Here is a 15,432-nt window from a genome sequence, read left to right on the forward strand (position 1 = left end):
TAACTGATTTATGAAAAAGCAAGTATTGGCTGAATGAGTGAGCTGTATGCATCAGCGTTTTGTTAGCACTCACCACAGATATTCAACACCACTGTGCGTGAGAACCACCAAATTATTCCAAGGCTTTTCTGTGCATTTCTGGTTTACATTTCATGTTGACAGAAGGATTTCATTTTTGCTTGTCAGTGTAACTTACTTTCTTCCATTTTGCCTCTGCTGCCACCTAGCCTCAGAAACCTGGGTTTAAAGGCTGTCCAGTTTATTTTACATTTTCTCCCAGGGTGTAGCTTAGAGACACAAAACATAAAATGCAGGATGGGAGAGTGCATTCATAATTATTTTTAATTAAATTGAAGTACTGAGATGGCCAAGTGTTCACAAGGCACACTTTCAATGAGCAACTGGTAGATTTTATCATCTGATAGATAGATCTTTCCGCTAGTTATTATCATCAAATGTTTCTAAAACAGTTGAAATATATCAGCTGTATATCAGCAATATATCATCTAAAATAAATATATTAGATAAGAACTCTTATTGCAGGCTTAATAATTTAACACAATGTAGCTAAAACAGGCAGATTCAGAGCCAGGTTAAAAAGTCAGACTGAGGGCCTATTCATAGTTGTTAAGCGCCTCCCCCTCAGCTTACAAGTGTACAATGCCAAAACACTGTGGTCAAAAAACTGATGCTTTTAGGTTCTAAGAATATCACATTTACTATGTCAGCACAGCATTTTTTCATTTAATTTCATTTTCATAGTTAGTAATCTGATTGAAACAGAGGTCAGTTTAAAGCCATAATTTCCCAGGAAGGTAACACTCTTTCAGTTGCAGATGCCTGGGAGTACTTGACTTTCACAATTAGCAGCTGCATTTCAGAAGGTTTAAAGAGACATCCATATGACTTCTTTTCTTATTTCCTCATGTCTTTGAGGCTTATGTATCAGCCTATTTGCCATGCCAACTTTAGACATTTTTGCTACCCAGGTGCAGAATAATCAGTCGGCACCAGAGGATTTGGGAAAGACTGCCAGAGACTAAACAGGAGATATAGCCAGAAGGAGAGATAAGCTGTCCCACTCCATTGCTGCAGCTGTGGCAAAGAGTCACCGAGAATGATCAACAAGTTTAACACGTGCAATAAACACCAAATCAGCACTGCTAAATACCTGACAGCACAGTCAGTTTTGCACTGCTCGTGACCGATCCATAATCATTTCTTGCTGTGCATGTGAAGATTCCTGCATCCTCGGGAAAGGTTTCTGCTATCACCAGTGTACATATCTCCTCTAAAAAGAATGGAGGGGAAAAGAAACACAAGCCAATAAGAAATAAATTTTGCTTCAGTTTCACAGGAACAAATTTAAGGACTGGTGTGGCTGTAACTGCCTGTCTCCAGAGAAGCAGAAGAAGAACAACAACAGAGAAGCATAATAGTCATAAAGAGTTCAAAGATATAGCTGTGTTAGTCTGTAGAATCAGGACGTAGAGAGATCTTGTAGCACCTTTGAGACTAACTGAAAGAAAGAAATTGGCAGCCTGAGCTTTCGTAGAGTCTATTTCCTCAGATGCATATAGTGACGTGGAAGCCAAGCACAGACATATATATGTCATTGGTATGCAAGGATATCAATTCAAATTACAAATCCTTTGTGTATGGAAATGAAGTTGCAGGTCCAGTTATAACGACAGTCGTTAGTGCACAACTGGTCTTTGTGCATAGAGATGAACTGGCAGATCCAGTTTTACAATGGAACTAACTAGCCTTTGGTGAGGGGAATAGATGAATGTAGGCACCCCCATGAGGATGGGGTCAGATAGTGTTGAAGTGTGTGTCAGGAAACCAGTGTCCTAATTCAATCCACTGCTGAGGAACTGTAGTTTTGGGGTGAATTCCAGTTCTGCTTTTTCTCATTCCAATCTACCGTTGTAGTTCTGTTCTTCAGTGACCGCTGTTCTGAGGTCTGAGCTGGACTGCCCAGGGAGAATTAAATGTTCTGCCACCGGTTTTTGTGTATTCCCATTTCTAATGTCTGATTCATGTCCATTTGGACTGTTTGGCCAATGTAGAGTGTTGAAGGCCATTGGTGACACAGATCACACTGGAAAATGAGCATGTTAGCCCCCCCCCCCTAATATTGTGGGTGATACCATTAGGTCTTGTGATGACATTTCCTGGATAAATGTGTGGGAAGAGTTGGCATCTTGGTTTGTGGCAAGGATTAATACATGTGTCCTCATCTGTATCATGGGTCATCCTGTAGGTGAGTATCTGCTTGAAGTATAAAGGCTGTCTATATGCGAGTAAAGGTCTGCCGCCAAGAGCCCTTGAAAGAGTGGCATTATAGTCCAGAATGGGTTGTAGTTCACTGATGATGCGCCTGAGTGGCCCCAGTTGACTGGAGTGGAGAGCTTCCATTCCATCAAATACATCTGAGGAAGTAGACTGAAGTCATGCTCATGCTGCCAATTTTTTTCTTTCAGTTAGTCTCAAAGGTGCTACAAGACCAGACATAAAGAGTGTCAGAGAGAGAGAGAGGACCAGGTAGGTAGGAACTCTTCCAAGCTGTGTTCATGAGCCCATGATCCACAGAGTTTTGTGCCTCCACAGAGCCACACTTAGGTAGATAGTTTTAAACTCAGATGCAACTGAAACATAGTTTGCCATTTTCAATAACAGTTCTAAGAATTAAAATGGAAAACAAAGGGTGCTGGCTTTCCACATACAATATGTTTGCACATACAAGTCAAACTGTTGCTAAGTTGTGTCCTGAGTGCAATGTAGCGCATGGGTTTTATTTGAACAAAATCATGAAAACATTTTTTAAAAGTGCGTGCAAAGAATTCCATCTACAGATCAGAAGTACCAGTGTTAAATACAATATTCATTGAACTCATTTTGTTAAACTGAAATATGTAAGCTAATATGCCCACTCATTCTTATTGCTGATATTTTCCTGCCGTTTGCCACGCTTACATTTTCTGCCTTCATTTGCTACAGATTATGCATCATTTCAATGAAGATGATCGACTTCAAGTGAAACATATGAAACTCAGTCATTTGTTAAACAGCCAGTGTTGCAGCTCAAATTGCTGAACAGGCTTAATGGAAAATTATTTCACAACTGATAAAAGACAAAGCCCAATTTGCCACTGAAGAAAACAAACCTTATCTTCTTCTAAGTATTCCTGAGGAATACAAGACCTTGCAAAGCCACATTTGTGACAGCTAGACCAGTGGCATCACTAAGCGGTGCGTGGAGTACAAGGTGACACCTTGAGGGGTGCAACACCATTGCTCCCCAAAAGTGCTCAGCAGATGGAGAAAAACTCTCCTGCTCGCTGCTAGTTACTGTGAGCAAGGAAAGCCTCTCTGCCTGTTGAATCTGACTGGATGGTGTGGGGTGTGTGTGCTTGAGATGGGGCTCAGGGGGCGGACACCCTCCTCCTTCCCAGTCACCAGTCTATGGCACCAGCCTTTCTCTGTTCCTTGAGTCTGGCTGGAAGGTTGCTGTGTGTGTTTCGATGAGGTTCTGGGGGCAGAGAGACAGTCAGGGCAGTGATCAAGGAGGGTTCTCTCCACCCCGAGCCTGACTGTAAGTTAGGGGTTTGTTTGTTTGTGTATGTGTTTGTGTGTATGTGCATGGCTGAGTGGAGTGAGAGAGAACCTCTTCCCTCCCAGTGAGGGCAGAGAGCAAGGAGGTCTCCCTGCCCCCAGCTTGGATGGAAGATAGGGGTGTGTGTGTGTGTGTAATATGTGTGTGTGCATGAGTAAGAAGGTGGAGAGACCCTCCTCCTCCCAGTCAGAGCAGAGAGCAAGGTCTCCCCCTGAAGTCTGTTTGGAAGGTAGGTAGGTAGGTGTGTGTGTGTCTCTGAGGGAAGTGGAGAGACACCCTCCTCTCTCCATGTCAGAGATCTCTGCACATCACACTTGGCTGGAAGTTAGATTCTTAAGACCATGGTTTGAATCATGGCTTGGGCATATAAACCCTCTGGATCAGGTTGGGCAAGTCACACTCTCTCAGCCTCAGAGGGTGACAATGATAAACCTCCTCTGAAGGAACATACCAGGAAAACCGCATGATAGGTTCACCTTATGGTTGCCATAGGTTGGAAATGACTTGAAGGCACAGCAACAACAACAAAGGGTATGGTATGGAAGGAGATCAATGGGGGGGTGGCACCATGAGTTACCACACCGGGTGACACCAAGCCTAGTGAAGCCATTGAGCTAAACCACAGCACATGCAAATTGGTATGTGAAATGGCCCAAAGGGTAAACACTCTATTCAATATTTTAAGAGCCCATAATCAAGATTGCTTTTACAGAGTAACTCTCTTTTATGAAAGAAAAGACAGATAGATAGACAGATAGAGGAAGGAGGGTTACATAATCTGCCCCAAATTATGTTGAAGAGTAAGGTCCATCAGATTAGCATAAACATTTCAGATGAATATGCCACATTAGACCAAGAAACCTGGCCAGTCTGGATTTCTCTTCACATACAATAGTGTTAAGGAAGAGCCCTCCCTCCTTCCAACTGTCATCTTCTAGCCTTAGAGGGAGTGAAAGGAGAGGCTCAAAGCAATCGGGCCTGAAGAAGAAGAGCCCTCCCGTCCCTCCTTCCAACTGTCATCTTCTAGCCTGGGAAGGAGTGAAAGGACAGGCCCAACGCCATCGGGCCTGAAGAGGAAGAGCCCTATTTCCCTCCTTCCAACTGTCATCTTCTGGCCTTAGAGGGAGCGAAAGGACAGGTCCAACGCCATCGGGCCTGAAGAGGAAGAGCCCTCCCCTCTCTTTCCAACTGTCATCTTCTGGCATTAGAGGAAGTGAAAGGACAGGCCCAACGCCATCAGGCCCAGCCTCAATTAAGAAGCCCTCCCTCCAGTCCATCTGCCTTGTTCCAGGCCTCAGAGGGAGAGAAGAATGCTGGACCTGATCCTCTCCCCCCCACCATTCCCTTCTCCTTTTGTGTTGTGTCTTTTTAGATTGTAAGCCTGAAGGCAGGGAACCGTCTATTATCCCCTCTGTTGTAAGCCACCCGGATTCCCAGTGATTGGGCGGCATATAAATAAATCCTATTATTATTATTATTATTATTATTATTATTATTATTATTATTAAGCACATTCAGGCAGATGCACTTATACTTCCCTTGCTATTCTATCCTTACATGAGGAGGCCATAAGTAGTGTGCTGGGAACAGATTACCTTATCACTATGTAATTGTGGTATACTCCAAATCAGAATGTTAAAAGTGGAGCTTGGAAAATTAATTTTTCAAAATTAATTCTTTCTTGATACTTATTCTTGTGTTATATGTTCACTAGGCTGTTTAAATGTAATTTATTGTGCCACCTGTTTTTGTTCCCAACTGCCTGCTGCTTTTTGCTCCTTTTGGCATGAAGTTTAAAATATTCAAAATGCCTCTAACCATGCCTTACAAATAATGTTTAAAATAAATTTTGTTACTTTTTCTCCAACAACTAACTTTGTCCCCATGACATAATTTTTGAAAGTCATTTCATTATTATCCTCTCATCTTGCCAGAGGTTACTTGCTATCAGTTCCTGCATTACTTCTTATTTAGAAACACTGGTGGATATCTCCCTTATTCTTTCCAAGAGTGCCTGGAGAGTGAAATGGGATGGGTTTTATATTAATAACTCTACACCCTGAATCAAGTGAAACCTTATTCTAAATACATTACCAGAATATATCAATGTCTGTAGCTCAGATATTTACTCAGCAACAAGGTTAGATTTTAACCTTTTAAAGTTGCAATCCTCTAGTCGTTTATATGAGAGAAAGCCCACTGAATTAAATGGGAAATACTTCTGAGAGGAAGACAATGGTAAACTTCCTTTGATCTTGGCAAGAAAACCCTGTGATAAGATCACCTTAGGGTTGCTCTAAGTTGGAAACAACATAAAAGCACACAACAATGAGAAAATATGGAGAGCAATGTACTTTACCAGTACCAGATTCCTATTTGCTTCATTTTAAAAGCATGGAATCTTGTACAATTTTTGTTTCTAACCACATTGTGTCAATGTATTTGGAAAAACAGTACAATCCCACAAAAGGTGCTATGATTGTCTTCCCTCTCAGGTTAATTATATATACAGTGGACCCTTGTTATACGCTGGGGTTTGGTTCCAAGATCCCCCATGGATAACAAAATGTGTGGCTGCTCAAGTCTCATTAAATATAATGACATAGCAAAATGGTGTCTCTTATAAAAAATGGAAAATCAAGGTTTGATATTTGAAATTTATACTTTTTTTGAACATTTTCAAACTGTGGATGCTTAAATCCATGTATAAGAAGGTCCGACTGTACCAAGGAAACAATTCTTCATGTTGGACTGAAAGACATCTGATTGGTGTCTCAATTAGGTTTAAAATGTTTTTCCTTTTAGCAGTTATCATGTATTATCATATATATAGCCAAAGATTTCCTGTGCTGGAGACACTCTGAAAATGAAAGACCAATTAAGAAGGTACAGTATAGGATTTCTCTCTCACCACCAGACAGTAGAACAACTTCTGTTGGCAGCACAGAGTAGTCTGCAGAATAAAACAAAAATTTTGTGGTTTGGTATTACTTACTGTAACACATCAATTTTAATCTGGTTTAGATCATGACTAATGAATGATCACACTAAACAATTAATAGGCAAGACAGGGTTTCTTCCCTACCCAGACAGGTATTTGACAATGTTAGCAGTTTCAGACAATGGGTTCTTTTTATGCTATTTCATTCTGTAGTGTTAATTAAACATATTTCTCTAATGGAGAAATCATACTGCATATATTCTTACAAGACTACGTGAAAAAAATAAGAACAATTCAGCAACATTTTAACAAAATGGCTAAAATATTCTAGAACTGCCAGTTTTGTTCAACAAAAATCAGCACAATCAAATTAAACAGTGAGTTTTAAGAGGTCTTCTTCTTCGTGTAACTAAAAGAGGGTAGATACTAGACAGGTTTTTGCACTGGTGGCAAGTGGTTTCTAGAATGCTCTCCTCAGAGAAACATGCAAGGTACCTTATATTATGGCATTTTTCACAGGCCTTTTAAAAACAAATTCCCAAGGCACTTTTAAGAAGTGTTTGTATTGCTTCAAAATCACAACACTTTTATAATTTGCTGCTACTTTTTCTTTGGTTTTACACCACATAATTATTTTAATCTTTGTTGCTAGTTTTATCCTGCTTTTATTATGTATTATCTCTAGTTATTGTTTTACAGTTTGCATTGTGCATTTTAATATATCGTACAACACTTAGGAGAACTGTGGTTATTGGGAGATTAAAAGTGAATTACAGTAAATGCATAAATAAAATGTGTTAACATATAGAAACCAACATCCATGTTATTCCAACTCACCGAGCCCTGAAATTTTACAGCAGGAAGCAATGTCAAAGGAAATCTATGTACAGAATCTAATAAACTCAAACTAAATAAAAGCATAGTGGACAATACAATTTTCAACTAGCATCATCTTGCTCTTACTAGTCACAGATTTTTTAAAAAGATGCCTTATATTTCAAAACATGATTTGACACTTTGGTGACTGTCTAACAAAAAAGACTCAGTGAGGTGGGAAATACACCTGAATCTCTCCTTCACCTCTGTACCCATCTTAGCCTGTCCAATAAGGTCACAGAACAAGAGTCCTGTTGAAGTAGAAGAGATAAAGCTCTAATTATTTATTTACTTTGCTGCATAGTTCTTCCTTACACTGATGGTTTTGTAGTTGATGATGTTACATGACTTGCAGCCTCGCCATACATGCAATCTCACAATTCAAATAAGTCAAGTTTCTGTTTAACTTGTAAATTACAGGTGAGGTCTATCCTCACCTTTTTTGCTTTTCCCATGTACTGCCCTACTTTCACTTTACTCAGCGAGAACCTTGCAATTGTGCATAGATGTTGAGTGATGAGAAACATAGCTGAAAAAAGTGACTTTGGAGGACTGCAACTCCCAATAGCAATGCTGGATGGAGAATTCTGGAACTTGTAGTCACTTTTATGTTCTCACTAGGAGTATGCCTATACAACATAATTAATATTAATTTGCAAACACTATAACTGTCATCCTACAGCAACCTGTAGGTTTTTTTGCTGATTTTTATTTTTAATCATTTCTAAGCTTGTTAACAGACGTTTTAAAGAATGTAGTTGTTAATATTTTAATGAGACTCTTCACCTTTTCTTATTGTGCAGTCTGGCATCCTTCATTCTGATGTGTTGAACTAAAACTCACAGAATCCCCTAATCAGTAGAGTCATACTGAAGTGGTGGACTACAATTTCCTGAGGCTCCAAGCATAGCTGGCTGGGGTTTATGAGAGTTTTAATACAACACATATGTTTAGCACCAGGTTGGAGAAGGCTGTTACAATGTATAGCTCTTTAAATAATATTAAAATTTTGATGGTATGTAAAACATTGATGGTTCTCACTTCTGAAGTCTCTGAAGAATTGTACTTCAAAATATACTGGGCCAATGGTGAACCATCATAATTTCATCCACTCCTTTTCTTGTTGTTTTCTACTCAACTGGGAGTTTAAAAACAACAGTAAAGGGCATCATTATGCACTATTGGCTTCTAATTCAAGGTATTCACACATCTAGATCTCCCAACAGCCTCATTTCTAACAAGGAAGAAGCTATGTAAGACCTTGCTGTAAATGTCCTGTGGAGGTGATGAGAAGCATGAGTTCTTTCCAAAAGGAATGTGCAATACCACTCCAAATAATTGCTTACTTTTGGGGGGCCTTCTGCCAAAACCCTTTATATGGCTTTCAGTGTGAAATGTATGCAAAAAGAGCCATGTGAGATCTACAAGACAAATATGTTTGAGCCTAGAACTAGGTGAGCTCCTTTACATTCATTCTCTCTCCCTACCCCCTTCTTACTCTTAGGGGAGAAATCAATTTTCTGCTATAGCCAGGGTAAACAGAAGACCCTGCTTTAAATAATGTCTCTTTTACTTTCATAAGTTATTGCTTGACAGTTTCATTCCAGAAATGCATTCCAAAACAACTGATCTTGAGCCCTGAATTTATTTAACACTTGAATAAATGAACACAGTATCGCTGAAACAAAAGTGCTGAGACAAGCAGACCTCTCTCTCTACACACACACACACACACACACACACCCAGCTAGTTAACACAAAAGACTGCATTTTAAAGGTTGACCTCTAACAATGAGAGATTTAAAGCCAAAACTGTGAGGCAAGAACACCAAATATAGTTGGGAAAATATGCTCTACTATTCCTATAAATATGTGGAGTTGAATCCTGTTTGAAGTACTCACATTTTAGTCCCATTACAATCAAAAGACATCTTAGTCATTACTATCTTAAGTCCCACTAAATACAATGAAGCTAAAGTGTAATTTTCTCCAGATCCAACTAACTATGGCGGGATACAGACGGGCAAAAAGGGGGGTGTTCATGACGTCATGAAGGTAGAGCCTTCAGACGGCCCTTACCTGAATGCCGCCATGAACACGCCGCCCGCACGCCCCAAGCGGGAAGAAGCGGCATTAAAAAGGTGCTGCTTTTCCCCGCTTCTTTTCTGTATGATGCGCAGCTGCGCAGCTCCGTCTGTAAGCTGCTGCACCGGTACGCCAGAATTGTTACGCTGCTAATTTAAGTTGCCCATTTAAAAGCTCCGTGTCTGCTGTGTCACATAATGAGTCGGGGTCCTGGAACATGCGCAGTTTGCAGTCAGGCTTTAATTGCAGCGTCAGCTGCCATGCAGGTGTGGAAGCTGCAGCACAGCTGCAGCACAGCTGCAGCGCATTTTAAGACTCGTAACCCTAACCCTAACCCTAACCCTAGAGCAACATGTACGCATGCGCTGCTAGAATCGGGGAAAGTTTGGAATTTAAAGTGAACCCCTACACACATTCCTGTGCCATTTTCACCTAACAATAAAAACCCCTAAAACTTTAAATATTTACATATGTACAAGGGAGGTGATGAGGGGTGGCAGGGGGACAGCGGTGGCAGCGGCGACAGCTGTGGCTGTGCATTGCAGATTCAGCAAGAGCGCAGGGACCAAAGGAGAGGAGGCATCCATGATGCTGGTGACACTACCAACGTGCAAGCGGACAAGGATGCCAACACCAGCTGATCACCAGCTGGCAGGAGACCACTATTGTTCTTGGGCAGGGCGAGGGAAAAAGTTTTAAAGGGGCTTGGGCGCCTTAAATGTGCACATAAGCTTTCTGCCGCCGCTGCTGAGCGCCGCAGCTGCGCAGCGGCGCATCCGCCAGCCGGCAAAAGAAAAAAAAAGCCCCGTTTTTGGCCGCCCGTGAGGAAGCTGCCTCTCTCTTTGCAGCGTCCTCCGAGGCGGCGGTATGGAAACTGCGGGTCAGAAACGGCCCCAGGTGAGGCGTCTTCACTGCCCCCCATGTGGAAGCCCCATCACCTGAGCCACGCCCCCGGGGCGGGCGGTCTGGAGGCTCCGTATTCAGCAGAATACACCTCCAAGACATCTTCCCCTGCCCGTCTGTATCCCGCCTATATTTACTAATTTTTAGGACTAACACTAGACTACTGGTTTTAAAAGCTGCAGTTCTGTTCATTTTTATGAACACACATAAGGATCAGACTGTACATATGTTTATGTACACATGTACATAAAAACATGACAACATAACTTAGTTGTTCAATACAACCTCCGCATTTATGTTTTCATTTCATTCTAGGAAGCAAATAGCTTCCTTAAGGCATTTTGACATAATCAAGGGGCTGATGTTTTGTCGTTTCCAAAGGAACCTCTCAGTATGATAATTTATCTATTAAATAATAATTTTATCTTATGATAATGGCTCTCAAAATGGTGGGGGCCGGACCCCCCAGGGGAGGGACAAGAGTGGCCATCAGACTTGGAGGCTCTGACCACTCCTCCTCTTCCTCCTTCCAAACTTTTTTATGTGTAAAATGTACACATATATTGAGTTAAATATTGAATTTAAATAAATCTGTTGTAATTTAAATGTTATTTCCTTATAAAATGTTAAAATATAAAATACACACATAAAATAAAATACACACACTAAACAAACAAATATTTTTGTTCACATACTACATTTAGAGGGGGGTGCAACATTTGCATGTAGATGTAAAGGGGGTAAGAAGGGTTAAAGTTGTTCTATGATACTGGGAAAGTGGTTTATCTAAGTTTGTATTCTATATACAGACAAATGCATCTGTAGTGAAGTAGCTATAAGATTTTAAGTGGCAATGCATTCAATAGATTGGAGAAAAAGATGAAATGTTGAGACAAAAAAAATTAAGATTCTTTTGTGGATAATGGGCTACCTCACAGTTCTCATAGAAGTCCCAAATAATACAATAGAAGGTAGCAGAAGAATCTTTTGAACACTTTTATTTCCTTTGTAAGATGTCATAACTGAAAATAGAAGGAACAATTCTGACATTCAAATTAAGCAACTGGAATAATAATGCTTGCATTTTACCAGCTTTGTTGTTGTGTGCTTTTAAGTAGTTTCCAACTTACAATGCCCCAAGTGATATCATGGAGTTTTCTTGGCAAGATTTGTTCAGAGAGGGCTTTGTCTTTGCTGTCCTCTGAAGCTAAGTGTGTGTGATATGCTTAAGGTCTCCCAGTGGATCTCCAAAGCTGAGTGGGGATTCGTACCCTGGTCCCCCAGAGTCCTAGTCTAATGCTGAAACCACTACATCACAATGGCTCTCATATTTTACCAGCTACTTAGCCATATGAACAACTTGATTTTATGCATAATAATAATAATAATAATAATAATAATAATAATAATAATAATGCAGGCATTCCTAAGGAATTTAAGTAAGGTTTAAACATTATTGTAGACAATATCACACTACACTATTATAGCACAATTATCCCACTTTTACTGCTAAGATTGCCTTCTGTGGAATCTTGGGATTTGCAGTTTAGGAATGGGCATTTAGAATTCTCAGCCAGAGAGCTCTTTAGATCTCACTAAACTCCAAACCCCAGAATGCCACAGGAGGCAGCCATATGAGTTAAAGTGGAGTGTCAGCACTATAGCAGTGTAGTGTAGCATTGTCCACACATATACCACTGGTATTTTCTACACACAGCCAGAACTACTTAAAGCTATTTGACCATGATGCTATCTGATATGGCTGGCTCAAGGAACAATGGAACCACATAGGCAGAGAAAACTGAGTGTGTATTTTATTTATTTTTTATTTATTTTATTTATTTACATTATTTATACCCCGCCCTTCAGCCCTAATGGCTCTCAGAGCGGCTTACAATTATTATTTTTAATAAGATATTTCCCTGCCCTCAGGCTTACAATCTAAAAGACATGACACCAATGGAGAAGGGAATGGTGGTGGGAAAGGGGATGGACCAAGGCAGATGGACTAGAGGGAGGGCTCTTCTTCTTCAGGCTAGCCCTGGTGGAGCTGGGCCAGCCTATTCACTCCCTCGCAGGCCGAAGCATGGCAGTTATGGAGGGAGGAGCCTCTATCTTCAGGCTAGTCCTGATGGAGCTGGGCCAGCCTATTCACTCCCTCGCAGGCCAAAGGATGACAGTTATGGAGGGAGGAGCCTCTATCTTCAGGCTAGCCCTGATGGAGCTTGGCCAGCCTATTCACTCCCTCGCAGGCCAAAGGATGACAGTTATGGAGGGAGGAGCCTCTATCTTCAGGCTAGCCCTGATGGAGCTTGGCCAGCCTATTCACTCCCTCGCAGGCCAAAGGATGACAGTTATGGAGGGAGGAGCCTCTATCTTCAGGCTAGCCCTGATGGAGCTTGGCCAGCCTATTCACTCCCTCCCAGGCCAAAGAATGACAGTTATGGAGGGAGGAGCCTCCATTGTATTTGCTGGTACAATGCTGACTGCTCAAAAAGAGGATGCCTAATGCATACAAGGTCAATTTAAGCCCCCTTTTTGGCTGCCCTAGATTGAAATTCACATATTGTCACTCGAGAGGGGATACTCATGCTTCATAAGCCTCCATTAGGAGAAAACACAGTTTTTCTGCATCCAGTCTTTAACAATTGCTTCCAACCCCAGCTCTTGCTCCTCCCTTTCATGGCAACATATAGACATTCCCAGCATTCTGACCTTTGTCCTTTCATACCTCAGTCTCTCTTATCCAAAGGGTCTTTAGCAGGAAGGGGTTGGGATTGTGTAACTCCTTGAGGACCTTACCAATTAGCTTAAAGATATGGTGAGGTGCATGTCTGTGCTGCCTTTTGGCTTGGGCCCAGGATGCATTAGACTGCAGAGAGGCGGTAGTTTTGAGTGTGCAGTTATGATAATCTCGAGCAGGATTACCTGGAGGCTCTACCAGAACAAGCTTTGTTGAACGTTTGCAATAGGATAGGGGTAGGCAACCTGATGCTTTTCAGATGCTTTGGCCACTGGCCACACTGCCTCAATTTCATCAAGAACTGTATTTCATTAAATTATGGTCCTGAAAATAAAAAATCATCATTTCTGTAGCTGCTTAGAAAGCAACTGTAGACATGCTGACTAATCGAGTTGACCCAGAAAATACAAGGGAAATGTAAAAATATTTTTAAACACACACACACACACACACAAAAAAAAAAAAAACAGGAAAGGAAAATCTGCAGTTTCAAGGATTTATCCTATAGAAATGTGGAGCTTTCTTTTTTAACCTCTTGCTTCCTACTACTCTTTCCTTTTCTGAATAAATTAAAATGATGGATTAGCTCTCCAAGCTATTTTGTGCATCTTGGTTCTTAATCAAGCAGTAATCTTTTTCATTCAGCCTCACCCATTTACTGATTCCCCCCCCCCCTTCCTAGTGGAAAAATCTGGGACTATTATTTGACCATTTTTTCCTGTGCAGCCAGGGATGTATGTGCATGTGCGTGTCATTTAACAGGCTATGGAAAAAAGGCAGAAAGTAATATGGAATCCAACTTTCTGCAGGTACAGCAGAGCAGCAAATAAAGTACGTAAAGTACCTACAAAAATCAACTTGACACTCTGAGGGAGTATTTACAATGGGATTAATCTAACAAAATTAGTTTTGCTTTCTTCAGCTACTGGTTAAAGAGAAGACATAAGCAGCTAAATATATTTGCTGGTGGCTGGCTGTCACTTTTGAATTATACATGGATACAGAACATTTCCTATCCAGAAATCCTATGATATGGGTTCCCTGTTATTGCATTTGTCTGTATTTTTCAATAACTAGATTCATTTCTTACACTGTCCTTCATATACAGTCATTCAAACACTACATTTCACATTTGTAGTTTCCTTGTTATGTAACTCATGCATTGTGGGAATTAATCATGCACAGCTCCTTTCGGCAATGTCAAGTCATAGAATCATAGAATCATGGAGTTGGAAGAGACCGCAAGGGCCATCCAGTCCAACCCCCTGCCATGCAGGAAATCCAAATCAAAGCATCCCCAACATATGGCCATCCAGCCTCTGCTTAAAGACCTCCAAGGAAGGAGATTCCACTACACTCCGAGGGAGTGTGTTCCACTGTCGAACAGCCCTTACTGTCAGGAAGTGCTTCCTAATGTTAAGGTGGAATCTCTTTTCCTGTAGCTTGCATCCATTGTTCCGGGGTCCTGTTCTCTGGAGCAGCAGAAAACAAGCTTGCTCCCTCCTCAATATGACATCCTTTCAAATATTTAAACAGGGCTATCATATCACTTCTTAACCTTGTCTTCTCCAGGCTAAACATCCCCAGCTCCCTGAGTCGTTCCTCATAGGGCATGGTTTCTAGACCTTTCACCATTTTAGTCGCCCTCCTTTGGACATGCTCCAGTTTCTCAACATCCCTTTTAAATTGTGGTGCCCAGAACTGGACACAATATTCCAGCTGGGGCCTGACTAAAGCAGAATACAGTGGCACTATTATTTCTCTTGATCTAGACACTATACTTTTATTGATGCAGCCTAAAATTGCATTGGCCTTTTTAGCTGCCGCATCGCACTGTTCACTCATGTTCAAGTCCTAGACTATAATGGGAAAGATTTTTCTAAAAAGTAAATGACACAAGGAGTTATTACATGGCTCTTCATATAACCTTTGTCATCAGAATACTCCCTTTTTGAAGCAGTCAAAGACTGTTGATACTAAAAGGTAAAACAAAAACCAAACCACTTTTCCACAGCCTTTGTATGGGTCTTGTTTTGCTTGGAACTCTTTGCCTATGGACTCGGGACACAGCTTGAAGAAAAGTAACAGAGATGTACCAATATGCCTCTTGAACAGAAAAGTATATTTTTAAAATAAGGTTGGTTTTTAAAGGGATTTTCTTTGTATCTGTTCTGAAAATTCTTATAGTTAGTAATTCCCAAACCAGACACACACAGAGACATACAGAAAGAAGAGGAAAGAGATCTTGAGTATTGCATGTTTACA

The 15,432-nt window shown here is 40.9% G+C and overlaps 1 protein-coding gene across 6 annotated transcripts in view; it reads right to left on the reverse strand.

Annotated features, from left to right (window-relative positions):
- Positions 1-15,432, reverse strand: part of LOC149312848 (palladin-like) — a 288,974-nt gene that overhangs the window by 149,048 nt on the left and 124,494 nt on the right. For 4 of the 6 annotated variants that reach the window (XM_089525522.1, XM_089525520.1, XM_089525521.1 and 1 more), the window contains 2 exons: positions 6,531-6,572; positions 1,172-1,291 (listed from right to left, as the gene is read on the reverse strand). In XM_089525522.1, the coding sequence (XP_089381648.1) occupies positions 1,172-1,291; positions 6,531-6,572 (162 nt within the window). The remainder of the gene's footprint in view (positions 1-1,171; positions 1,292-6,530; positions 6,573-15,432) is intronic. The other 2 variants (XM_089525523.1, XM_089525525.1) reach the window with 1 other exon arrangement.

The sequence above is a fragment of the Sceloporus occidentalis genome, unplaced genomic scaffold, assembly GCF_023333645.1.
Source record: "Sceloporus occidentalis isolate IW3139 unplaced genomic scaffold, rSceOcc1.0.p SCAF_5, whole genome shotgun sequence".
NCBI classification, from domain to species: Eukaryota; Metazoa; Chordata; class Lepidosauria; order Squamata; family Phrynosomatidae; genus Sceloporus; species Sceloporus occidentalis.